The sequence below is a fragment of the Drosophila mauritiana genome, chromosome 3R (genome assembly GCF_004382145.1).
Source record: "Drosophila mauritiana strain mau12 chromosome 3R, ASM438214v1, whole genome shotgun sequence".
Lineage (NCBI taxonomy): Eukaryota > Metazoa > Arthropoda > Insecta > Diptera > Drosophilidae > Drosophila > Drosophila mauritiana.
In genome coordinates, this window is record NC_046670.1 from 24706023 (window position 1) to 24733736 (window position 27714).

Sequence of the window (27714 nt, forward strand, 5' to 3'; positions counted from 1 at the left end):
AAGAGTGAGATACCCTAGTACACTCGAAAAAAAGCCAGTGTCTTATCGACATATATTTTTTTTAAACCTCAAAAATGGCATTGGTTTTGTAATCCACTTAGCAGTTTTCAGGTCTCCTAAAAGACACCAAATGCATTAGACTCTATTACTATTTCTTAGATACTTTACAAATCAATTTTTGATGATCAAAAATAAAATACTTTTTTTTTGCAGTGCACATACGAACATTCGTACATATTCCGGTCTTCAGTGACGTTTTTTCCACAGGCGAATAAAACTCAAGCAGAGCGTAAAAAAATATAAACGACGGCAGGCAGGCCGGCAGGCAAAAAACAAAATGCCAACGCAGGACAAGCTGCCAAATTAACAGAAATTTGGATCCAAGCCCGAACTTTTAGTCTCCGCAGGATAGTGCACAGGAGCAGGACTCTGGCCCCCTTAACTCCTGCTCAGCTCTCCACTGGCAGTGACAGCAAGCCAACTGAAATAATCCCGAAAAATATTGTGTGCGCATTTTGGATTTGTTGTCTTTGATTTGGCGCGGTTTTTCCAACATATCCAGCCAGCGTTTTATTTGCCGTTTTTGTTATTTCCATTACAATCTCTCTACTTAACATGTTTTGGCAGTTGCGCAGGCTGGAACCCGCAGAATGGAGTACAATGAGGCCGAATGAATGCCGGCGATGCCAATATGGGGCTCATAAACAATTCTATTAAAATAAATGTAGCATATTTATAAGGAACCGGAGCCGTCGTCGACGCAAAGTGAAAGCAAAAGCAACTTAAATGCTTTATAAATCGACTCGAATTTGTTTTCCTTTCGTCCTTACACTTTGCCCCGATATATAAGTAGCAAAAAACAAGCGAAGCAACAAATTTTGATGAAAGTCATCGCAAAAAATATTGATAAAGAAGGCCCAGAAGAAAGATGATTGATTTTATGTGTTTGGACTAGGCCGAAAACAAAAAAAAAAGTGACAAAAAATAAAGGAGCAGCCGGGGAAAATGATGATGACGAGCAGACGAGCCATGAGTGACCGCTTGGCCAAGAGGCTTGGACAGGAAATACGCAAAAATACACAAGGATATTACGTACCCAAAGCAATACGAATATACGGCTTTTATGTGCAGGACACAAGGATGCGAGTTCAAGTATCCTGGCCCAAAAAAGCCACGAAATGAAAATCGAAAAACCAGGCCACAAAAGCAACAACCGGAACCACACGCAAAAGAGTTAAGAGTCGGGTGCGTATGAGAAAATTTGTGTATTTGCCATAAAATAATTTATCAATTGGAAAATTTCTAGGCAGTCTGGTGCGGGGGGAGACAAAAGTCCTGAATGGGGTAAGGAGACCCAAAGGGCGGAACTCGAGAATGTAAGGGAAAAGTGCCCAAGTATTTTGCTATCGCCACCCTTCATCTCGTCCTTCGTACATGCATACTTTTCTCTGTGTGTGTGTGTGTGTTTGAGGGTAAAATTATGACAGGAGGAAATAAAAAAGCATAAATTTATTACCGAGCCGAGGACGATGACTACTAAAACTTGGCCACAGGCCCGTGGGGAGCACTCGCTGGAAAGTAAAGATCATAAATAATCGAAAGGGCGACAATATTGGCGCAGGACAATGACAATGAGAGGGCACTGTGACGTTTTGTGGAGCATATAAATAACCTTCGATGCGTTGCGTTACGATTCGATTCGAATCGACTTGAATTAAAGAGGTTGAAAAGTGGCAGGCGGGGGTGCAGACAGACGGGGAAGCGAATCCAGAATAATTGCACAACAATTTGCCGTAACAAGGATATCAAATTTGCACAAGTTGAAACCGAAGCGCAGACCGCGACAGCGAAACAAAATAAAAAGGATAACGAGCACAATAAAAGAAATGAAATCGTAGCCCCCGAAACAGTTGCTAATTGGACAAAGCAACCGAAAAATGAAAGCCGAGCAGCAAGAGGATATACGCGCCAAGGATTCCCGACCGTCGTGTGTGACCCAAAAGCCAAATCCCATAGCCGGCTCCTTTTGGTCCCACTCCTCCTCTCAGCGCTATTCAAATGCACAAAAAGAGGAAACGAACCAAAAAAAATAACCGAAATGAAATAAAAGAGATTGGCTTAGTTAGGTCTAATTTCTCGGGCAGACAAAGTGCTTAAAAAATAATTACACGCCGGCAATCAGCAAGTTGCGCTGGCCCAGGAAACCGGAAACGACGGACACGCGACGTCATCCGTCCGCCATCTGTCCGTCTGTCCGTCCGTCCGTTTGTGTAACCTTCTGGCGGTACTGGTCCACACTTGGTGGTGCAGGACTCGTTAGCAATTGACCGCTTGCTGGCACGTCAAATTCAATTTAGTTGCTGGGCCCCCGAAAACGCCATGCCGCAAATTCGCCAACTTACAAGTAATTAGGCAGCTCAACTGCAGCTGACCACGCCCACCCGCCCACAAGGCGACCAAAGGCTATCCGCACACTGACTCACCCACACACACACGAAAGCACACACACAGCGACAACAAGGACACTCAGGACACGCGTCGTCAGTTGCTTTGCGTGGCTGCTTGATTGTCATCGCCACAGTGGAATGTGGATGCAACTGTATGTGTGTAAATACAGAGAGAACAATTCTTTTAAAATTCAATTCATATACATTCTAGTCTTCCTCAACAATAGAACACCGTTTCTTTAACAAATTTTCTTTGTATGTAGTGTTCTAAGATCAATTACTGATTTTTCGAGCAGTGTAATTATATTTGTAGATGCCGCTGCAGTTTCAGTTGTCGTTGGCTAATTGCACATTGTTCAGAGATGGTTGCTGGCAACTAGAAAGCGTTAGCTTTCTTTGCCGCACTCCGTTGCCTTTTTACGTGTTTGACATGCACTTCAGCCGGGGTAATTACCAATTTGCGGCGCCAATTTGGCTACCCATATCCGCCAACGCCGACTCAGGCCAGCAAAATTTAATTAGTTTGCCATCCAAATGCTCTGACACAGTATCCGCCATCTCTGTCGTTCGGTAGTCAGCGCAAATGACACTTTTGCAACAAGGACAAGGAGCTGAAAAAAGGAGTAAAGGACATTCGATGGCCGCAGGCGTCGCGCAATTATGAGCAATCGCAGCGATCCCTTTGACCCTTTGTAATCTCTTTAATGGCAGGACACTGACGGTGGCCACAGGATGGAAGGGAAAAAGTAAAGACAACAGCAGTAACATCAGCTGAAATAAACGCGTTTCGGGTCCAGTTTAATTTACTTCAAGTGGCCGTCAATTAATTTAATTTAAGCCTTTCGCACAAAGCATGATTACACTTTGACACTTTGACAACGCAAAGCTGGTGACCCAGAGATGAATTCAGTGGCAGATATCTATAGCAACAGCACAACAGTAGCGAAACGGGCCCAAAGGGTTAGCGTGCTCGATAAGCGGATGCCAGGATGCCAGGACATTCCGTGTCGCATTTATCTTCCGACCAGCTGAAGTCAAACTTTAATTAAACCAACATGGTTCCAACGCATAAATGTCGATGCACTTGCTCTGCGAATTATGCGCAGTTTTTCGACAATCGCATAGAGTATGAACTAGGTACTTGAACACATACAAGGACTTACACTCAGGCAATTCAATGGCAGGTGTAATTATGAGCCTAAAAATGATTCTACAGGACATTAAGAAAATTGTTGTATGCTGTTTAAAAGAAATTTAGGGCTATATTTGTTTTTGAAACAACCAATTACTTTACATTTACTTAAACCATCCATTTCCCACATAGAATTAGACAATTTGATTTTCCCTCTGTGCAGAAGGACGAAGAGCAGCTGCTGCAGCTGTATTCGATTTCAAGGACACTCGATGGGGCAGCTGCTCTATCCCCATGCTCATCCCCATCCTCATCGGTGTCCGGATGCCGGCTGCTGGTAGCCGGAAGAGCTCTTCACAGTTTATAGCTCCAAGTGGCCGTTGGCAAGTGCAAGTGGAAATTCTTGAGCGCACTCGGCTCTTCAACTGATTACGGTTTGTTTTCCATGCAAGCAACACTCTGGATCGCATCGAGGACTGCCCCTGGCAAGGATAACGGCCAGGATATAAGCGATGTGTGTATGTGTGTGTGGAAGCGATGATGTGTACGTGAGGAGATAATGCGCTAAAATGATTAAGTTGACACACTGGCAAACAATCGAAACAGTCTTTTTAATTGGCCCCCGGAAATCGGAAATCCAGCGGAAGGTTAATGAAAATTTGATTAAACATCTAATTGATTAGCGGTCTAGCGTGCGAGGACATTGATTTTTATTTGGCGAGAGGATGGTATTTTTAATTTGATTAAACTCAAGACGCTGCAAATATTTAACGCTAATTAAACTCGACAACCAACAGAAGCCATTCAATGGACATGCCAAGGACTAATTAAGATTTTGTCAATTACTTATGGCGAGTGCCACGCCCAGTGAAAGAAGCAGGGAGAAGGAAAAGTAAGGTCCTGACGCAGCAAACTGCACGCTTCACTGTAGCCTGTATCCTGTGTGCTTGTGTGTCTGTGTGTGTGTGCCTATGTACGGGTGTATGTGATAGTAAGTGTGGTTGTATGCAATCATTAAAATTAATTTATTGGTTTCATTAACTCGACTGCCGAGTCTTTAGCAGCTTCGAGCACATTAGGCGCTTCTATGTCCGCCGATATCCCCCACCGTTAGCTGAAAGCAAAGCTGCAGCATTTCCCTTCTTTCCTGTTCCTGTCCCAGGTCCATGGTCCTTGGTCCCTCCACTGGTCGTCCTTTCGAAGCCAAATGACACTCTGACGACATTTTGTTTCATTTTGTGCGGCAGCCAAGCCAAAATCCGTTGAAAGCATAAGCCAGAAAACAGAGGCAGCGGGATTGAGCTGAGGAAACGGCTAGCTCCTTTCTCCTTTACCCCCAAAGTCTTCGCGCTTGGCTGACCAACAATGAAAATATAATGTCGTCGGGCCATCTAGCGCGCCAATCCCAACCCAATCCTCCGCACCAACCCCGTGTTCCGGCCCTTATTGTCGGGGCAAAAAAGAATGGCGCTAAATGAAAATGAACTAGAAATAATCATCATTAGGCACGGAGGCCACCTTTATGAACTCTGGCAACAAGTACGTACTTATGCTTTAAATTCAACCCACCTCGAAAGTTGCTACCGCGCCAACTAACTAACTTGGACAATCCTCTCCCTCACTCTCGGCGAGAAGCGAACCGGAATCCAAGGTATTGAGTTTCATGCCTAAATTGAATTATTTCTCCCGAGCCAAACAAAGGAAAACTTTGCCTGCGATATGAGTGTTGTGCAAATAGTTTATCCCCACTTCTGCGAATGATGAGTCACACATAGTTATTGCACTGGCAAAATATTAAGCTAAAGGATCTTTGATTTTAATACTAAATACTTTATATTATATATTGAAAAAGAGAAGTTTGTGAATACATAAGACATACATAGCTTATTGAGTAACAGGGAAAACTGTTCTTTCTTTGGCAGTACATCAGATTAATGCACTGTAGAGCATGCACTCCTTGGACTTCTCATGACCCTTTTCCCTCAGTGCACATATACCGGGAGCTGTCAGGTCTGTCTATATCTAAGCAGCTCAACGCCAACACCACCCAGTTGCAGTGGTAGTTGTGCCCCTTATAAAGTGCACCCGCTTGATGCATTGCACTTTGGCGTGTTGCTGACGCCGCGGGCGAGCTGCGAATGCCGCAGTGCATTTGGCAAATAAGAAAAATTGCATAAATTTCATTAAACTCGAAATGTCAAGCAACTGTCGGGTGTGCAACACCTCACCCCGCCGCAGTAGCAATCGCAGTCGCAGCCCAGCCCTTTAACCCCTCGCTGGGCGGCGGGGGTGCGTTTTGGCCCCGGCGCTATATCAACGATGTGGCTGTCTGGGCGACGGCCTGGCAATATTAAAAATTGTGCACCAAAATCCCCAAAGTAATTTATTAAGATGCCTCATGATGTTTCTACGTTCTACGTTCTGTGTTTTATGTTTTTTCATATTTTTTTTTTTCTTTCTATTATTTACGCGCCGCTGACTTCACGCCATTAAAAAACACGGCGCAACCTACATAGCGAAACCATTTTATATGCAAAAGTTCATTGGATTCGAGCTTTGTGCTGGCCTGAAAGGACTCAGAGAGACTCCAAGAATGTTGGGGACAAGGAGCAGGAGCAGGAGCTGGAGCAGAAGACCGAGATGAAGCCGTAGATATGAAGGGCAATCCAAGTGGCCAACTAATGCATCTACAGAGCTGCTCCCGGCTGGATCGCATCCGTCGTTATCCGGATGACATTTATATGAGCTTCTGGCCGGGTCTTAGCCGTTTTTGGCTTTGATTGCAATTCGCAGTTTTTGTGGCCAAGGAATTGTCATAAATTACTTTGCATTGCCGTTTGTTCTGTTTGAGTGTGCGTGCGTGTGTGTGTGTGTATTTGAAAATCGTAAATCAAAAGGGGGTGAGAGAACAAGAAGGAGCAAAAGTAGAAGTGGAAGTAGAAGGAGAAGGAGTCTTTGCCACACTGCGTATGTGTGATATTTCATAGGCGTGTCATGAATTCTAATTACCTTCTGGCCATAGAAAGCAATTGCCATTTCTACGCTCGATTCATAAATTTCATTTTTAAATTGCTTTTCAAACTTTTTACACGCCGCACACGCATTTTACTATCACCTATATGCGGCAGTTAAAATATTAAATTCCACTGCGCCAGCAAAAAGCGCATAAAATAAACAGAATTATTTAAAAAATTAGTAGATAATGTGAATAATTAAATTTCAACGAATGCATAACTACATGATAGCATGCAAATTTAATACGAATTACAATAATAATAATCATCATAGTTCCTTTTTTCCTCCATTGAATATTTAAATGTTTCCTTTGTTGCGCTGCGCACTTTTTTTCCCGCTCCTTCCAACCAATTCCCAATTTTCCATTCATTCGACTGGCCATTCAGTGCCAGCGATTCATTTTAGTGTTTCCATGTTAACGTCATAATCTGCGTTATGCAGTTTAGCGTATCAATTACCGCATAGCAGCAAAAACTGGCATGTGAATAAAATATATTGCATCGCTGTGCGTCGCTCATCAGCAAATGATATTTACTACAGATAGTGGCCAGCAAATAGTGAATAAATGCACTCCAGCCGAGAGTCTCGACTTTATTCCGCCATTTCAGCTCTATATAATACATTTAAGAGTACTCATTTTCAATAGGTATTCGTTATTCGCTTGTTAAGCTCGAGATCTGGACAGCTGATTCATTTATTGCATTTTTGTGAGTATGTTTCCCGTAATTGTAATACAACATATAATACTTCCGCGTCATAATACCCCAAATTGCATACCCTACGAGCCATGGAAATTAAAAACAAAATGTTTCCTGCCCATCTAGCAAATAAATTTACAATTTTTCGCAAATAAAAACAGCATATTCCTTGGCCGTATGAATAAAGAATGTAAATCTGCCAAATCAAAAATTGATTTGAATGGGCATGTGGTAAGTACAGTTGAATGGGGGAATGAATGGCGAGGTGAATGGTAAATAATTGAAAGTGGGCAATGGTCAATGGTACCACGTTGATGACATGAAAAATTCATTAAACGCGTCAGGCCACAAAAAGGGGCAACCACAATGGGTGCGGTCCTTCGTCCTAGATTGCAATTGAAAATGGCCAAAACGAGCCATTCATTGATGGCAGCACTGCGGCGGTGGGGAAAATAGCATTAGAAATCTCAAATTTCACGAAAATTCCATTTCAAACTGGGCACAAGGAGTGCGCAAGCTGATGGCTCAAATTGGCAAAATGCGGTTGTTGCCAGCAGTCTGGCAAATATTTGGCTAATTTTCTGCATTCGTCCAGCGGCGGCATTGGTTTAGTTAATAAATTAGTAAAATGTTCCCGGTGACAATGTTGTTGGTCGAGCGGTTGTCAAACGGCTGGCCTGTGATAATACAATTTTTGCAGCATTTTCCACGCATTTTGGCGATCATGAGCGACAGCTTTAATAATAATAATAATAATAATAGGAGCAGCAGAAACAGCAAAGGCAACACCAGCCTCACCATGCAACATCATCATCGGGGGCAACTAAAAATATGTTAGACAAGCGCCAACATTAGCAAAGTGTTTGTAAAATATGCCAACAACTCGCTTTTTCTGGTTGCTGTAAGCTCGACGCTCTGCCTTTCCACCCATCCATCCATCTACCACCCACCCACATTTCCATTCTAGCATTCAAAATATTTTGCGAAAAGCCTAAAACATACATATATGCGGATGCGGATACATGGGCATGTGGATACACACACACACATGAACACACGCCATTGTTGAGGTCGCCGTTTGCCGGCCGTCGCTTTTGACGTTGCAATAAATTTCCACGTTTATTTATTATTGCGCCGCACGTCAGTGATAATTAAAAATAAATCAATTTTTAATGGCTCTGGCTGGCGAACTAAACCGAGGCCCATAGCTCGGCTCTTTCGGATGAGTGGACTCTGGTTATGAGGTTGTGCTGCACAAAAACCAATTAGCACACGTTTAGGATAAAAAATGTAATAAGGTGCCCGCCAGTCAAATCAATATACAAATTTGTTTGGGCATAGAATGCTGAACACGTAGGCAAAAACACACTCGCTTTTAAGCAAATCAGTTTATGATCCAGAAACAATACTTCATCAGGCGGCGTCTTTCACTTAGCCCAGTCGTATATGTACACACATGGCCCAAATGGCCTACAATAAAGCTCAGATCGAGAAGAGCGTGGAAAAAATACACCAAACAGATGGAAAACGTTGATGCGTCACGTTGTTGCAATCATTAGGAATAGGCCCAGAGTGTGTTTGGAATCAGCAAACGTGGCTCATATACGCCATATATGCCGCTCAAATGGTTAACAATTGTCCTGGCCAATTGCCATGGCCTATTGAATGGCTGGGGGAGTTGGTTGGTTTAATCAACTGGGAAAGATACAGCCAAAACATGATTGGAGTTAGCCTTTAATTATGCAGTCAACTCTTTGCGGTTTATTTGAATGTCAGCCGTTTTATGGCCGTCGCATCAGCAGCAGCAGCGCCCTCTGGCGGCCGTAAATCTAATAACATAAGCCCCGCTTTTCCGGCTCCCAACTTCATACGCAATATGTGGAAAAGTCAGAGACCTTGTTATTTATATGCACGCATAAATATCAGGGCCAGCGTCTGACCACAGTTGACTTGGAAACCGCAGAAAATGGCATAAAAGTCAACATGTTGAACAGAGCCTGAAAAAATATAGCCCCAGATATTATGCTATATGCGTGCGTCCGTGAGTGCGTGTGTGTGTGTTTGCTTGTGTGTGTGCGAGAGACTTTTCATATCTGGCCAGGCTATAAAGTATAAATTACAGCAAATGTGTAACGCACAGCAAGGCAACAGTCCGCACGCACAACTAACTAACAACTATTAAGCCTGTGTGTTCCACTGTCTTTCTGGCTGTGACTCCTGACTCCTGACTCTGACTTCGTCTCCGGGTGAAATACGGCCATAAGACATCGGGCGTAATCAACATGCGTGGCACTGTGTGCGTTTTACACATGCGCCATGCCATTTTTCCGGTGATTAAGTGTTGATAAGTCTATAAATTAACTCGAACACACGCGTCTGCCGACAACGCAAGTCAGACGACAGACAATGGACAGGGAAATCGCAGGACTCTTCGCCTCGAACTAGTAGTGCACAAGTCGGCTACGCAATGTGTACCCACACATATGTATGTGTATGATGAAAGCACATAGACACATATATTAATCATGCGGCAAAGACATTTACATCTGTATGCCCGATTGCGGGTAATAGTGTTTGCCTACTTAATGATACGGCCCTGGGAAAAAAGTGTGGAAAGCAAAACAAATTAGAAATTCAAGCTGAGCAGCGCATTGCAGGTGATTACAGTATCAGGAATTCAACAAATAACATCCTTTGTTGCGGTCACAAAGAAATACAAATTCAGCAAGCAATAGTTAGGCAATAATTGATTATTGTGCGTAGCCAGCGTGGGAACGATTTGCATAGGAGTCTTATGGGAAAAATAAAACAAATTGGAATCGCCTTGAATATAAAAGCGCTTGTCGAGCATTCTTCGGCAGTTTATGTCAGACTGAAAGACAAAGGCAAAGTAACGCAATGTTGTTTAGGTACTTGCGAAAACCTATTCCTCAGGATCTCCTGACTTCTCCGGAGGCATTGCGCTACTTTGAGTATGGCATGTTCTGGATGGGCTTGATGGCTCCGCCAAGGAACCAGTTGCTATACCACATTATATCTGCCATGCTGATGGCCTGGTGCCTTGTCTATCTGCCCATTGGAATCATCATCACGTGTGTCAAGGACATCAATACCTTTAATCCCAGCGAACTCCTGACGGTTCTACAGCTCTTTTTCAACTCGCTAGGCACCCCCATCAAGGTTTTATTCTTCAAGATGCATTTTTGGCGATTTCTTAAAGCCCGTAGTCTGCTTAGCGAAATGGACAAACGATGCACTGATATTGGCGAACGTTTTGTGGTCCATCGCTGGGTGGTTCACTGCAACAGGGCCTACCTCATCTATCAGTGCATCTATATTTGCTACATTATATTCACCTTTCTATCGGCCACCATTTCGGGAGTTCCGCCATGGCGCATCTATAATCCATTTGTGGATTGGCGCGAAAGTAGATCGAACTTCTGGAAGGCAATCCTCAATGAGACCTTGCTCATGCTGTTCTCCGTCTCACAAACTCTGTTGACCGATATATATGCGCTTATTTATGGTTTCATGCTGAGAGCCCATATCAATCTACTAAAAGACAGGGTCGAAAAACTGTGCACGAATCCCGAGAGGAAAGATGAAGAAAATCAGGAAGATTTGGTTGAATGTATCAAAGATCACCAATTGATCCAAGAGTAAATAGAAGGACATTTTAAAGGAAGAAACATATGTTTAAGTGCTTTCTATTATTTCAGATTTGCCAAGATGATACATCCAGTCATCGCCCGCACTATCTTCACGCAGTTCCTTTTAATAGGCATTTGTTTGGGCTTGTCCATAATAAATCTGCTCTTTTTTGCAGACTTTTTTACTGGCTTGGCAACAGTTGTTTATATCAATGGCCTGATGATCCAAACTTTTCCGTTCTGTTTCGTTTGCGATCTCATCAAGTCGGATTGTGCGCATCTTGAGATGGCAATATTTCACTCCAATTGGCTCAACGCCAGCAAAACATACAAATTATCACTCATATTCTTCTTGCATAACTCCCAAAACTCGATTGCCTTTACAGCTGGCTCAATTTTTCCTATATCTACCAGCTCAAATATTCAGGTAGGTGCATTGTATTGCATAAAATACCAATCTGAACAGTAAAAATATTCAAATTGTTTCAGGTCGCTAAGTTGGCATTTTCGGTAGTTACTTTTGTCAATCAACTAAACATTGCTGAGCGATTGACAAAAAATTAGAACATAAGACATAAATTGGCAGAAATAATGTTGTAAAAACCATTTTTAAATAGTTATTATCATATAATTCTAAGAGCACATGTTTTATCTGAAAGCCTTAAATAAAAAACCATTCGAACTTGGAGACCGAATGAAACGAATTTTCTTGGATTCAATGAGGCATTTCAGTACTTCGACTAAGAAATGTTTTTGCTTTGTTGTAAACTTGATGAGTAGTACCAGTTCATCTTCAATATTTAAGCACGTTCATTACGAGCCAATCGAAATCATAATCCGCTTTGTTATAGGTATGAAATCCCAATTATCTATAATCAATATTTCTTGGACCACCTTTCAAGTATACATATGGTGTGTGCTCAGGAGCATTGCAGATAATTACAGCTTTGGAAATTCTAAATTTCCTGTGGTTAGCCTAGATTACAGGTTTCAGAAACAAAGGATTATTTTGCCTAGTCTGTGCATTCAAAAGAAAATTTGCATTTCAGATGAAGCACTTTTGATTTTGGTTGTGCGTCCACAAAATTTGAAAATTGGTAGTATAAATACAGAAGGTCTAAAATAACCCACAACAGTTTAGAACAGATTTCGAGACAGAAAAGTGTGAAAATGTTGTTCAACTATCTGCGAAAGCCGAATCCGACGAACCTTTTGACTTCTCCGGACTCATTTAGATACTTTGAATATGGAATGTTTTGCATGGGATGGCACACGCCAGCAACGCATAAGATAATCTACTACATAGCATCCTGCTTGATCTTTGCTTGGTGTGTTGTATACTTGCCAATCGGAATCAGCATTAGTTTCAAAAAGGATATTAACACGTTCACACCGAATGAACTGCTGACAGTTATGCAATTATTTTTCAATTCAGTGGGAATGCCATTCAAGGTTCTGTTCTTCAATGTGTATATTTCTGGATTTTACAAGGCCAAAAAGCTGCTGAGCGAAATGGACAAACGTTGCACGACTTCGGAGGAGCGAGTGGAGGTGCATCGCGGTGTGGTCCGTTGCAACAAGGCCTACCTCATTTACCAGTTCATTTATACCGCGTACACTATTTCAACATTTCTATCCGCGGCTCTTAGTGGAAAATTGCCATGGCGCATCTATAATCCTTTCGTGGATTGGCGAGAAAGTAGATCCAGTTTTTGGAAAGCCGCCCTCAACGAGACTGCACTTATGCTATTTGCTGTGACTCAAACCCTAATGAGTGACTTATATCCACTGCTGTATGGTTTGATCCTCAGAGTTCACCTCAAACTTTTGCGATTGAGAGTGGAGAAACTGTGCACAGACCCTAGGAAATGCGATGCTGAAAACGAGCAAGATTTGATTAAGTGCATCAAGGATCACAAGCTCATTATTGAGTAGCTAAAAACAACATTAGTTTTAAAAACAATTTATCTTAGTTTATTTATTTTCAGCTATGCTGCAGCAATACGACCAGCGGTTACCCGCACAATCTTCATCCAATTTCTATTGATCGGAATTTGCCTTGGCCTTTCAATGATCAATCTACTCTTCTTTTCCGATATCTGGACGGGATTGGCCACAGTGGCTTATATCAATGGTCTAATGGTGCAGACATTTCCATTTTGCTTTGTTTGTGATCTACTCAAAACGGATTGTGAACTCCTTGTGTCGACCATATTCCATTCCAACTGGATTAATTCAAGCCGCAGTTACAAGTCATCTTTGATTTATTTCCTGAAGAACGCGCAGAAATCAATTGCTTTTACAGCCGGCTCTATTTTTCCCATTTCCACTGGCTCGAATATTAAGGTAAGCTACTAAAAGTTTCATAAATTAAAAGCATGTAGATATACCATATATGTGTGTTTTCAGGTGGCTAAGCTGGCATTTTCGGTGGTTACTTTTGTCAATCAACTAAACATAGCTGACAGATTGACAAAGAACTGATTATTGCACAAAGTATTTTCGGAGTAAAAGCCTCTAATAGTTTGTAGCATTGCAGAAAATAACATTGTTTAATTATTTTTCAATTAAATTTTTCCTTGGGCCAAATAAAAATTCCTTTGCCAGCTACTTGTGTGGTCACTCTTGCAAGCCGAATTCCGGAAGCTGACAAGTTGAAGAGGGATTATAGGCAACTACCAACATAAGTGACCTAAGTACACATGCACTCTGCTTAGCTCTAAAATCAATTTGACCTAACCGCAAAGGAAACATATAGATAACAACAACGGCTTTCAAATTTTGTGGGCTGTCTGCTGGAAGGGGAGTTTGGGGGAAAACAAGTAAATAAACAAGCAAACAGAGAGGCCAAAAGACGCTGGGGCTTGATGGCAAAGTCAATTAAAATGCAGGAAAATTAATTGCTTAAAATACGCATAGAATTGATTTACAAATTCGCCAAGGACATCGTACACAAGAAATCTGTTTTAATTGCGGTTGCGCCGAGGGCAAGGACTCCAGACTTTAGACTCTAAGCACCCCCGCACTCCCTCAGCCATTCCTTTAGCAGCGAGTTCAAAGTCTAGCCGCTGGCGAAAATGTTCCTGGCTGTCTTTGATGTGCAGCGCAGAGAAGACGTCGCTCGTCGGTTAGGAATTGGATGTCTGGAGCTGGAGCTGGAGCCACGGCGGCACCAGCGAGATTTGCATAAACCGAAAATGGAGGCCAAGGCAAAAGAGCCGGCTACGAAATGCAGAGCGCTCATATTTAATGGGCACCGCAGCAAAAAGCCTGCGGAAAATTAATTTGCATTTTTCCCCAAACAACGTGCTGGCATACATTTGCAATTGAGTTTGTACATAGTTTCACGGCGCACGGCAAGTTTGGCAACACAAGTTTTCACTTGCCCAATTCACTGGGGCATTTGAGGTGGATCCTAGTGGCGGCGCAACCAAACTTAATTCTCACAAATGGCCAAAAACGAGAGCGACAACAGTAGGCGTAGCACACTTTGCCAAATCTCCAGCCGCCAAAAAGGATGCGATAGTGGTTTCTTCGTTGTTTTTTCTTTTTATCTTCTGGTACGGATGCGGCACGCGTAGACGCATTAAATCAAATTAAAAGCGCGGCTAAAAGAAGTGACAAAACCCCAGGTAAATCCCATTTTAAATACAAATAGCATGCGTACTCCTCGGGGGCCAGCGAATACAGGAGTCTGTCTGTCTGTCTGTTTGTGTGTCTGCCAGCCGTGAGTGGTTTTACGGATTTCCCGCACCACCAGCAAGGACTCCTCAGCATCCTGCCATTGCTGGAGCTGCTGGAGCTCCTGTTCGCTGGTCGGTGGCACACATTTTTCCGCAGCTTAGCGGGCGGTGCTTGTAATCTTAGTTTAAGTTGATTGTACGACACACACACACACACAGAGGCAAATAGGAAAACCAAGTGAGAGGGGAAAGAAAAACGAGATGGGGAAACTCGATCCTGGTAAAGTGCTTTAAATAAAAATTTGTGGGCCTGTCTTAGAGGTGGCAAATGTATTTGTTTGTTGGCTTTTTTTCTTCGCTTTCCGTTGGTAAGCCAAAGGCTAAGGGTTGACTTGCCGGCTAACTCTTTGGAGTTTTTCGTCGGGAATTGCTTTTAGCGTAATTGCAAGCATTCCCCGAAGGTGGGTCCAAAACGCCTCCCCAGTGCCTCCTTCGTTTTTAGGCCGTGTCGCCCCACTCCGCTTTTCAATTAAGCCGCTTTGCTGTTAGTTTTTTATTAGTTTTTAACCTTGGCGCACTGGAGCGATATGCAATGCAAACTCCATCATCGCTGGGGGATCGACCAACATCTAGCAACCCGTTCAATCAATCCGACGATCAATCAAAAAATTCAATCACCATCAATTGCAGGCGGGGCATCACCCGGCAGCATAAACAAACAAAATCCAGCGTGGTAGAAAAATATAGCACACCGATTGCGGCTCATTCATTAACCCGGTGCAAAGCCCTTTTGGCCCAAAAGCCGAAAATTGCAAATCGGCAGTTCAGTTCAGTTCAGTTCAATTCAGGTCGGCTAAGCTTACTTGACTATTCAGTAGAGGGAAGAAGGCCAAAAAAAAAAAGAAAAGAAAAACGTTTTGACTTTTTCACTGTAGTTTACGAGGATTTTGCCTTCTTTTTAGCTCGTGACTTTGGTACATGTGTCTGTGCGGCTTGTAAAAATCACTTTTTAAAGCATTTCGGCCGGGTAAAGCGACAGATACACGCATTGAAGCGTGGGCACTTTTGCGTTTTCCAGGACGAAACCAAAGAGCCACACCCACTGAGGCAGTCAGCCAGCATATTTATTTTATTCCAGCTCGTTCTGGCAGTGCATAAAACTGTTTTTAACATGTCCTGCCGCTTCTGCCGCTCCTGCTGCTCCTGTTTTTGTTGGCATCCCTTTTTATGCCAACTGTAAGCGATCCGCACGAAACTGACACAAATACGGGGCCGCTGAAGTGCCGAAGGACCAAAGGACTGAAGGGCGGAAGCCGAGTGTTGGACAAGCAGATTTAAACCGTTACGGTTTACCTGCCACCACACCACTGTGCTCCTGTAAACACATACATATATGCACACATATAGATGTAAATATATATGTATATATATTTGCGTGCACACGTACATATTTAAATAAAACGCTTTCGCAGGACAACGCCGCACTTTGCGCAATCACAGGAGCCGATGGAGGCCGCCAGTTGGAGCGCTGTTTGGGGGCAGTTTTCCACCCGAGAGCAGGGCCAGAATGCCTGGCGACGGCTGAGTGAAACAGCTTCCATTGATTTCACACAGCTTTGGTGAAGAAAAACACGTAAAAGCCGATGCAGTGCCACACAAAAAGAAACAGGGAAGCCTAACAATTTGAAAAAAGGAAATAATGATCTGGTCCAGTGTACCGACAGGCAGTTACCCCAGGCTCACAGCTCAGAAAACAATATTTGTCCGCAAAAAATGACATATTAATTTCAACTGCGAATGAAGAGCAAAGTAAAATAAATTAATATAGTATGTAATACGTGGTCAAAATTACATTAAATTGGGAAAATCGTATTATATCTTAATATATCTTTTCTGGCTTACTTTTTTCCAAAAGGTTATCAAAACTTTTTAAAATAATTTCAGAATATTGAGTTGGTTATATTATAGACTTAAATTTCGTTTGATATTTTCATGTATGTGGTCCGCATTTATTTCCCCATGCTGCCACACAAATTTGCACAAATATACCCTTGAGTCCTGCAAATACCTGTTATAAAAAATGCTGCACACAAACACAAATGCAAATACAAATAGCGCTACAAATGAAAGGGGTTGAGTAAGGGCGCTGGTAGAAAATGTTGTCGTCACGTGGCCGCTGCATAAGCTGAAATGAGTTACATCAAATGCTTTTGGCTTTCACAGGAAATGGCAGCGCAATGCATTTTTATTTACATCTAAGGACAGCACAGCGTGGCAAAAAAGGGGAGGGGGGGAAAGTAAGCCATTAAGGAATTGCTCGGCAATTGAAATGGCCAAGTCAAATAAAAGGCAGCCAGACATTTCAGTGGGCGAAGGCAGGGGGGTGTGTCATGCATTTGATTAAAATTAAAAAATACTCGGACCAAGCCAAGGCTTTGATGTAGACCACAGTGCGATATCAGCGGGATATTCAGCGCTCCTTTGGGTTCCGTTCCCTGCATCTCTTTTCCAATCCTGACTGCCCATCCCCTGACATTGATTTATGTGAGGCAACTTAATGAAAGGACCATTGCCGGTTGTATCACCTGGTCCAGGTGGAGCAGCTCTGATCGTTTGATAAAGCTTAGCGAATATAAATTACATGGTATTAGGAAGGACGCTGTGGAACGACTGCCAAAAGTGCTACGTTACGCATACGCAGCGTTGTCTCGCTTGAGAGCCTCAATCCATCATCAATTACGATTAAATCCATCAGGAATTATGCGTCAATTTGATTGAAAGTCAGTTGGCACATTCTAGCCGGGTCGGACACTGAATTATGGCATTAAATCAATTTTCTTTTAGTTAAATCAATGGCGCAACTATTGCGCCAGACCATTGGCCCCGTCATTTGACTTCAGACGGGGCATTAGCATTAGCCGCTCCCGTCACTCAAAGTCAGCCAGCCGGTTGAGCTCATCCAGCAATGGAGCTGTACCTTAGGAGCACTAGATGCACAACTGGAGCTGCAGTTGAGCTTGGCAGCAAACTTAAATCGTCCCAGACTCCGCGCCTCGAGTGATGGCACAAAACTTTTGCCAGGCCAATAAAGTACGGCCAAGTGATGGCTCCACAGCCCGCCAGTCCAGGACGAACCAGTCCCGGCCAGTCAAGGCAAGCTCTGTGACGCATCGACCTGTAGTCTACGGACGGAGCTCAGCAGCCCGACCGAGCTCCTAAGAAATGAAAATATTTTCTTGCAATTGCAAAAAAGGAAGGAGAGGAAAGGAAAATACGGGCGAGCTGCGGGCGATGGGGAAGCATAAAAAAGCAGACCCAATGAACAGAGGGAAAACTGCAAATCGCAGCGAATCCAAGTGTCTGGAGTCTCTGCAAGCGGAGCGCGTCAATTGACTGCAATAATTCTGGAAAATGTGCAAAGTGTACGGCCGGACTGTCGGACTGCCAAGTAATTTATTTATCAAGTTTCAAGCTGCAGCTTGAAAACTTAATACGCCGCCAAATTGAATGCAACACAGCAGACATGGAACGTCTTAAATTTCACACTGGCTGTAATTGTGGAAAATTCAGCATCAACTTCGGACACTAAAGCACGATCGTTGACTTTGTGCGTGGGCACCATAGCACTAGCCAATTTGCACTTTGCCACAAAATTCAATTTACGCATCCTGCAATGCAGCAAAATCCTGGCCAGCAAGTAGCAATTCATGCGTGAACCTGACAAGGACACCCCCGTATCCACAGCCACACCAACATACACAGCCCACATGCCACATGCCACACATACCAGCACACATAGCCAGGCAAATAGATGGGGGCAATGGCAAATAAAAAATGCGACAAAAGCATCCAAACGAGAATCCTTTGTGCAAAGTATCGAAATGACATTTATGCTGAAAGACATATGACGCTGAGGGCTTGACAACTTTTCTTTATCGCCAGCGAAAGCCACAGCCAAACCACTTGAACCATTACCAACACCATCCGCCACAAATATTTGCTGAAAGCAATAACAAGCTCGACTCGAGTGCGATCCGGAACAAAAGGGAAAGTGTGGTAACTGATGGCCTCCACAGGGTCTTTCATTAGGCCCCAATTGCACGGGTCCTTGGCCGCGTTCTTGGCCCACTTGTCGTGCATCGCAGGGCCGGCCCTGAATATGCCAATTGAATGTAGCCTAATCGAAGCACAATATGCAATATAAATAATTGATGCGCACTTTTTTCCGGTTGTGGGTGCAGCTCTGACGACAGCGGCGATAAAAACAATGGCGTTGCAATGCCAACTGCCAACTGCCGCAATGGCAAAACAGTTTTGCACACGCCTCTAAATGCATATATGAACAGTTGCGAACAGCAGATTAGATTATCTACTGCAAATCGATTTATATTGTCATTGAGTTTAAATAAAAAATAAAAATGCATTATCGAATTGATATTTCAAATAGAAAGCACATATGCATACATTCTACATATTTGGACAAGTTGTTCATGTAAAAATCATGATATTTACTCTCAATAGAAACCCGCTTAAAATTGCCAATAAATAATGTAAGACTTTTAATTTGCAATCGACCTCTCTTGCTGACCACAACTGTAGGCTGGTGGGCTGCAAAAGCAGGTCCTTTTGCGCCTTCCTTTGCCCACTGATTGATGTCCTTTTGGCTGTTGCTACCATTGTTCTTGTTGTTCTCGCAAATTGGTTTCTATTGGGTCAGAGTGCATACGTAGTGGTGTGGGTGTTGCCCGTTTCAAGGTTGCAGTCGCACTAAGTGTCCACACACACACACACATAGGCAGCAGCAGAAACAAACAAAAAAATAAACCATTGCATACTTATGAGGGCAAAGTGTATAAGGCTCAATTAAAATTTTACGCCCGTTTGCATTTTAAGTGCTTGTGCTCGTGTGTTTGTGAGCCAGTGTGCGAATGTGTTTGTGTGGATAGGGTTAAAGACGGTTTAAGGACTTGGCGCTGAGTGTGTGTTTGTGTGGACCATAGGCTCGAATGTTTGGTAGTTAGCCGGCAGCAGCTGCTGACTTGTTGTGCTGGCCAACTTTTACAAAGGCTTTGCATGTGTGTTAGCACTTTGTTTTGGGGCTGGAGTGCACAAAAGCGTATTTAATGAAACGGAACTTGAAGCATAATTGAGTAAGGGCTGCCATAGCAGATTTGACAAAGCAGGATTGCCCTGCCCAGATGCGTTACACTCAATTTTGGCCTCTGTCCTGGAGGCATTGTGTTGTACTGGGGTTAAGTATTAACATGGGAATATGCAAATATTGTTTGCAGACTATGATGTGATGAAAGTGTAGGCTGGGGGATTTATTTGGCTTCGTAAATGGATAGTCTGAGCAATGGTAAATATTTTTCGAAAAATTTAAATTTTAGAAATTTGCTCTTTAAATGCGCAATATTTATTGAAATCCAAAACCACAAGCTCAGAATTTAATTTCTAATTTAGCTGATAAAAATATCACATAAAATTTTTTTTTATAAATACCACCGATCAAGGCATAAAAACCGCATAACCAAAAATATTTACTTTAACAACAGGATGCTTTGACAGCGCCAAAAAAAAATATTATTTCAACAGTTCGAGTTGTTTATCCCGCCCAAAAACACGCCCACAACTAAACAACTATCGCCCAACGCTTTGCAATTCATTTTTTATTATCACTCATTTTATTGTTTCTGCCGACGACGCTGCTCGCAAGGATATAAAAACAAAATCAACTTGCGAAATATGTTGAATATTTTACATAGAGCACAACAATGGCTATAACTAAAAGGCGGCAAATGAAATATGCAACAAAAGCGAGCGTGCAGCATGAGAATAAATTGAAAAAGTGCAAAGCACGACGGGGAAAATCCGAAAAAACATACACAATATACATATATATATTTAGATGGCAAAGGGAAAATGGAAAATTGGAAATGAGAGGGAACTTGGTTAACAAATTGCTGCGAATATTAGAGGCGAAGTCTAATGCAGCGGCAACAGACAATGGACCCATATTTCTGACAACGAATTAAAAAAAATCCAACTGGAAACTGGAAACGAATGTGTGTGGATTTGGCTGGTAAGATTGGGATGAGCAAACCAAATAAACTGCGAAACAGCACAGACAACAAACTAAAAATGAAAACGATGAAATTGGAAGAGCGGAAGGTCCTGGCAAGTGGATCGATTTTCAGCGGATGATGGAGGAGCCAGCAACATGTGTGTGTCTCCTCCTTGGATTCAGTTCAGCAAAGCGTTTTGGCTAGTCCGTGGGATCCGGTTTGACTGGAAGCTTTCACATTTCCGCCTTGCCTTAGTGTGTGCTGCCAGGACAATTTTTAAAAATTCAATTTTGCCCCAGCATCTAAGCGGTTTGACTGGGTCTATGTCTTTGCCATAAATGTTGCAACTTGCAACCTCCTGCTGGAGAGCCGGAGAAAATTGCCTTTCTGCGGCTATTCTCGGCCAAGGAGCAAATGTGAAAACAAAAATATCAACAAAAGTAAACCAGGAATAAACTATAAAAATAAACCATGTCAGGCAATGGCAATAAAAAAACATGGCCTAGGTGGCTTTTCGAGCCCTGCTTTTCAATTTTTCAGCAAAAATGGAAATGGAATATTGCACAAAATGCAATTTATGCTCATGAAGTTGAAATTGAGAGAGAAACATACATATTTGTTGGGCTGCACACTCCATTGATGTGATATATAGACGAAAAGCACAATTTCATTTATTTGCCAAAACACGCCAGGCCACGCCCATCCCCCATCCTGCCAACGCCCACCACCCATTCAATCGAGTGATGCATGACCCCAATGGAGTGCCATGGATTGCCATTTGCTGCTCAGCTGTGCGTTGATGTCTAATCCTTAATATTAAATCCATACAATCAATTTGCAGACCTAAATTGTACGGGATGACAGGGCGTATTACTGCCAAGGGACTCCAGGACATCAGGATATCTGGAATTTAATTTTCTGCATAGATACGCAACAGCAGCAGCGCTCTGCTGTTGCTGTGTGCGATATGAAAAATGCAAAGGGAATAATGAAAGTCACCTTTGGCACAATAATTCATCATTGTGGCTGTGCGAAAAGGAGGCGTGGCAGGGCTGTACTCCAGCAGCATCGTCATATGAAATGAAATGCATAGTCATGCGGTGTCAGCGTCCCAGACAAAAGCAGCACTGAGAGTCCCATGTATACCTAACAACGTGGAAAAACAAATAATGCAATTTTTTGCCGCTCCTGCTCTATCTCGTGGTGTTGGTGACATCAACACATGCACCTACGTACCCCTACACAGACACACACATACACAACAGGTCCGACTGCAATCTACGCACCCAGCAGACAGTTGATGTATGACCCACAGTGGGCATAACGGGCACATGGGCACATGGGCAAATGGGCGGGGTCAACAGCCAGGGAATTGCTGAATAGATGAGCATACAAAACGCTGGCCATATGTCAGGGCATCAAATAAATATCATAAATTGCTGGCCCAAAGGATCTGGGTGGAAGTAGAGGAAGGGAAAGGGAAACGGAATGCTGGGTGTTGAGTAAGTGAGTAAGCGAGCAAGGATCTCCTGTCCTGGGGCAGGAAACAATCAACATTCTCTCTGCCCAATGGCTGGTTGACTGCCGTTAAGGAGAAAGGCTCAACGCTCCCCCTTTTCATATTTATTTTTTGTACCAAAAGGGCTGTAACTATTTGCAGAATTTATTGATTGCGAAAGGAAGCAGATTTAAGAAAATTACCAGCAAGGAAACTTGAGCAAGTTTAAGATTAAATACACTGGCAGTCAGCTCATTTAAATAGTCAAGATATATAATATAAAATTCAAGATACACACTGCTTGCCTTTGCTCATAGTATCCCTTTCAAGGCCATGGAAATCACAGGAGCCAGAGGACGATAAAAAACGGATTTACGCCTTTGATTCAAGTGACAGAGCGACAAAAGGAACAGGACTCCGTTGAACAGATAATGTCAATATTAGTCGCCTGCATAATGTACAATAAATGGCAAAATAATACAAAAGGCAGTGAGCGGCAGGACCAGCCGCGGCAAAAAGGGATGAAAAATCAATAGCCCCAAGTAACAAAGGAACAATGAAAACGAAAAGGACCCTACCTCTCTCACACACACACAAAGGAGAGACGCACAAAGACAAGGACATCGACTGCGTGTAGCACTTTTGTATCCAAGCCGGATGCCAAATAAAAATGAAATTTGTCAGTTATGGTTTATGTGCATTTGCCATAAAATCCAATTAATCATTCCCCGTATGGATGGGCTTGAAATATTCTCCTTTCTTCCCGCCTTCAGATTAGCATTGGTCCAATACGCGACCAAAAATTTTATGAAAATTACAAACAGTTTTTGCAAAATGAATCAAAGCATGCGCACGTCATAAATTCCGTAAAAAGCATAATAAATAAGAGGAAATAATAACAATTTTATTACACTGCAGCCGAAGTAAAAGGCAGTGGAGCGTTGCCCAGAAAGCTGTCGAAGACGAAGCTCCACACCCCCCCAAGTGGAACCCAAAGCACCCAAAAGAAACCCCAGTGAAAACCCAGCCATTGGCAACAGCTCCTAATACTTTCGAATGGCAAAAGTTTTGCAGCTCGGCAGCTCACCGTTTGTTGCTTTTAATGATGGCATCATAAATTATTACATTGCTATTTCGTTTTTATTGTTTCACCCGCGATTGAGCAGCTGGAAATTTCACCTAGCAGCGGAGAAGCTGGTCTGAGATGGTGGCCAAAACAAGGCTAAACGCAATTATTATTACTTTTAAAGCATTTTTATGCCCTTTTATTTCCCGGCCACACGATTTTCCTATTAACGCACCAACTCCTCGTTGAAGTATATAACAATCTTGGCGGCGAAAAATTTCACTTCAGAGTTTATTATGATTTTTATGGATATAATATAGGCCGAACAGGTTCTCCTACCCAAAACAAAAACAGAAAATTATACAAAATAAAAGACTGCGCACGTGCAGGTCCTGCCTGGAGTGGAATACTAAAGTCCTGGCGTCCTGAAGTCGCCACCTGTGCGATTCAGCATATTTCCAGCTCCCATTTCGGTCTCCACCAAGCATATTGACGCTGGCCACGGTTTTTTGGGGGCGGCAGGGACCGGAAATTGTTAAAACTGTAATTGCTAAACGAATTTTAATGAGCTCATTAATTTGATAAAGGGATTTACACGGTGCTGCGGTCTGGCGGCTGGCGGCTGACGATGTCCTTGTTCCCATCCTCGTCCAATTTATCCCAAAATTCGCTATGCGGTTAACTCGGTTGGTATGTCTGTATCCGCCGGCTCTGCTGCCGGCATTAATTAAAATTTGCTTCAAATTATTTTCCAGCGTTTTTTTTTTTGTTTTGTTTGTGTTAACCAGCTGGCTCTACTTGGCAAACAAAATTTGTTTAAATTGCTAATGTTGTTGGCGCAAAAAAAAAGGAAAAGTTGAAATTTTCACAATAATAGGTACACGCAGTCCGAAAAAATGAAGCAGAAAAATGGCGCCCAAAACTAAATAAACGAAGCGTGAAGAGATATCCAGCCGGAAGCGGCACTATCCTGCTATTGTTCGTGTGTGTGTGTGAGTTGGCCACAGTTGGTTGCAGTTACAGTTACTGGGAAGTTGCAATGACACTGACAGTCGCAGACAACACTCACACACATATAGATGGGCCATGGAGTGCGGCATGTTCAGTTGTCTGAAAGCCGAGAATGATGGCGAAACGTTTATTCGCTTTTTATTCAATTTTCAATTGTTTCTCTTTTTGTGCGCCAACAGACTTGTTCACAGTGCGTATACTTGTTTTTCCTTCTCACCCCAGTTCATCACGTGTCCGAGAGAAACGGCGGAAAGATCAAGAGGCGGATAGTATTTCGAGGGCTACTGCTGCCACGGTCATTGTTGCCCGGAGCAACTGTAAACGCCTTGATAAGCACGGAAAAAGCTAATTGGATTCCATTCAATCGAAGTTTGCCCCTCTCGAAATGTGTGCCTGCCGATAAGGGGGTGAACTCTGTGGTGGACGACAAGGAGTTCACAGAATGCAAGATAAACATGGGCTTTCATATTTGTTGTTAAAGCCCTAAACATTAAATATGAAATATAAGCAATGAAGGATAACCCTGTTTAATCTTACACACATTAACTGACCCCTCGATACTCGACCAAAGTTGATTTTCTCTTAGGGTTGTCCCCTTTCTCTTTTCACTGATCTACATAATTTTCATAGTCTCCATTCGCCAACTAGCCGAGCACAATTTGCACTCATAAAGCAATTTAAATTCATGCCAAAGATGAAAGATATCCTTCGCTGGGCAGCCAGGACAATGGCAATAGTGTGCAAATTGCTGGCGCTGTTTAAGCAAATGTTGGAAAAACCAGGCAAGGATAACAGAACGCAAAACAGAAAGTAAACCAAAAAAAAAAATCACAATTGTCGCTGTACCTGTGCAAAAGTTTCCAACAACGCAGGTGTACAAAAAAACAACAAAAAAGGGAGGAAAATAAATAAAACATGGGGGGGGGTTAAAGTATATCAAAACATAAAAAATCATCACGCACCGCAGTTGCAGAGGAAATAAAAATAATACAAATAGCAATGAAGATAATATTTTCGCAGCCAGTTGTTGCACGTTGTTGTGGACCGTGGACCCATCGGTGTTATTGTTTTCACACTTTTAATTCAGACCATTTTGCAGATGCATAAATATTTTTAAACCATCGATGGATGGACAGAGCCGCAGATAGAGCGACCATATTTCGCGCAAACTGGATTTTAATCAAGCCATCAAAATATGGCCAAATATGCAAATTGCAAGCGGGAGAGTCCTGGGTGCCAGGATTCAGGACTCGGGATCTAGAGTCCGCCATCCGCTGGCGTCAGGACCGTAAGCCCATTAGCGAGTGACGAGAAAGGATTTTCGTCGGCGGGTTTGAAATGATGGAGCCAAATGTTGCCAAGGCGTCAAGTCAAACGATAAAATATTCAACAAGCGAGCTGGGAAGGCGGCAGCAACAACAAGGACAACATTAGTAACATTTGTTTGAATTAAAATGAAAACGCTGACAATCTCAGTGACTTTGAATGCCAAAGGCGGCAGCTTGTCTTCAACAAAAATGGGTGTGTGTGTGTGTGTGTGTGTATATGCTTAAATAGAATTAACATTCGTCTTGCCAGCAGCTACGAAAAAAGCATAGCAAAAGCATTGCAAAAGCAAAGCACAAGCAACAAAGCCATGTAACCCTGCAGCCAACCTTTCACTGGAAGCGAAAACACGACAGCAGATTTGCTCGGCAGCTCATTCATTTTGCGCAGCCTGTCTGGTGCTTAGATCCCACGCCACGCCCACCAGCCCATCCGCCTACACCGCCCAGGAAAATCAGCCCCCCAAAAAAAGCCCAACACCCTACCCACCATTTCCTCGCATTTCATTTGTATTCGAAGCATTGTGTCCTGTTGAACATTTTTAATTAGGTTAAATCTACTGTGCGACGCCGTGTTCTTGGGTTGGGCCCCCGGATTTGCCCCCAATGCCTCCTTGCATACGCACCCTTTTGCGGGGACCCGTAATGAAGTCGGTCCTTCGGGGACGCGACACCCGGAACGCGTGTTCGCCATTTGGCATAATTTAGTATGCCGCCGGCCGCCAAAGACACAAAACTCATATTTGCAATTTAAATCCAGGAAATGAAACAATTACAAAGTTTATCGGTTGCAATCAACCTCATCGCCCCCCCTTAAAAATCCTACCATGTGTGGTCCTATTAAGGAAAATGTATTGACAGACCTTTCTTATAGAGCGGCAAGTTTAGAAAACACACTCAAAATAAAAAGAGTATATTCTTTCAAAAGTTAAATGCCCCAACTAATAATTGAGTATTCTAAACTAAAATCAAGCATAATTACATTGCGTTCTTATATTTTATTTTATTATTTTATGAGTACAGCTCAATTTTTTCAAAGGTACTTTGTACCCAAATTTTTGGCAGTTTCTGGCAAAGGCCTGTCCATCAGCCAGCTGCCAGCTCAAGCGCTCATTATAAATGAACTGAAATTTAATTAGGAGTTTGCCATATTTTGTTTCAGTCTGTCCATGGAGCACGTCCCATCTCCATCAAGTTGGCCATCATCATCAAGATGGTTGGTGCGTTGTGTCTCCATTTCAGGCTTCATCACGAACAATATTAACGTCATTGTGTGGCCGGCCACTCTGCCAGGTTCACTGCCAGAGCCCAAAAAATGTTGTTAACTAAACTTTCACGCAAAATAACACAGCAGAGCACAAACACGAACACAAACACGAACACAAACACGAACCGTAGCCGTAAACGGCGACGTAACCATAACCGTGGACCTTGCCAAGACGAAGGAGAGGGAATACTTGAAATTCACTTTATTCGCGGGATAGCAAGAGGACAAGAGGAGACGGTGCCAAAAAAGAAGACAGTCCACTGTACACGAGTTTATATGTATGTCAGTGTCCTTTTTCCGTCCTGTTTTCCCTTTTATTAAATTGAATTTCACCCTCGGACATGGAAGGAGCCCAAGAATTCAAAATGAGGCCGAGGCGATATGTTTATGATGCCACTTGTCTGTCTACCAAATACAATTTTCGTATTTCTGTACATATATTGGCGCTCATATTTCAAAGTGTTGCCCGTTGACAATTTCGTCGCTTTTAAATTTGCTTTGACATTTTCTGGGCGACATCGGGCATTGGCTTTATTGAAAAGAACCGGGAACATGTCCCAAGTCCATCCCTTCTCCAAAGTCAGTGCGGGAAATCGAATTAAAAACTCATCTTTGCTCAATTTGTGCTGCTCCGCAACTCGTGTCCCACATTTCCCGCCGCCAGTCACAGATGATTTGGGCTCGTGTCCTGACTAAAACACCATCTATCCTGCCAGCCTTTCAGAGGGTATGAGATTCCGCAGTCCAAAGCCCGATGAGAAACTCGTCTTTATATATTCTTCGGTTTGGCGAACTTGGCTTCCTTTTTTTGGTTTTATTGTTTTACTAGCAGAAAATCTGTTTCATTCGTAAGCTTT

General features: G+C 42.9%; 3 protein-coding genes across 3 annotated transcripts in view; 2 read left to right on the forward strand and 1 right to left on the reverse strand.

Moving 5' to 3' along the window:
* Window positions 1–27714, reverse strand: part of LOC117144629 (interference hedgehog) — a 120749-nt gene that overhangs the window by 62600 nt on the left and 30435 nt on the right. The window lies entirely within an intron of this gene.
* On the forward strand, window positions 10191–11506 carry LOC117144630 (odorant receptor 98a-like). The gene is made up of 3 exons (XM_033309925.1): window positions 10191–10951; window positions 11012–11369; window positions 11432–11506. Exons 1-3 carry the CDS (start codon window positions 10191–10193, stop codon window positions 11504–11506), a joined length of 1194 nt encoding a protein of 397 aa, XP_033165816.1.
* LOC117144632 (odorant receptor 98a) lies at window positions 12113–13426 on the forward strand. The gene is made up of 3 exons (XM_033309926.1): window positions 12113–12873; window positions 12931–13288; window positions 13352–13426. Exons 1-3 carry the CDS (start codon window positions 12113–12115, stop codon window positions 13424–13426), a joined length of 1194 nt encoding a protein of 397 aa, XP_033165817.1.

What these genes read in the sequence shown, in the direction of transcription:
- LOC117144632 (XM_033309926.1), top strand. Translation starts at nt 12,113, where the DNA reads ATGTTGTTCAACTATCTGCGAAAGCCGAATCCGACGAACCTTTTGACT. An exon ending in GATCACAAGCTCATTATTGA is followed by an intron (nt 12,874 to 12,930) that starts GTAGCTAAAAAC and finishes ATTTATTTTCAG; the next exon opens with CTATGCTGCAGCAATACGAC. An exon ending in CCACTGGCTCGAATATTAAG is followed by an intron (nt 13,289 to 13,351) that starts GTAAGCTACTAA and finishes GTGTGTTTTCAG; the next exon opens with GTGGCTAAGCTGGCATTTTC.
- LOC117144630 (XM_033309925.1), top strand. Translation starts at nt 10,191, where the DNA reads ATGTTGTTTAGGTACTTGCGAAAACCTATTCCTCAGGATCTCCTGACT. An exon ending in GATCACCAATTGATCCAAGA is followed by an intron (nt 10,952 to 11,011) that starts GTAAATAGAAGG and finishes CTATTATTTCAG; the next exon opens with ATTTGCCAAGATGATACATC. An exon ending in CTACCAGCTCAAATATTCAG is followed by an intron (nt 11,370 to 11,431) that starts GTAGGTGCATTG and finishes AAATTGTTTCAG; the next exon opens with GTCGCTAAGTTGGCATTTTC.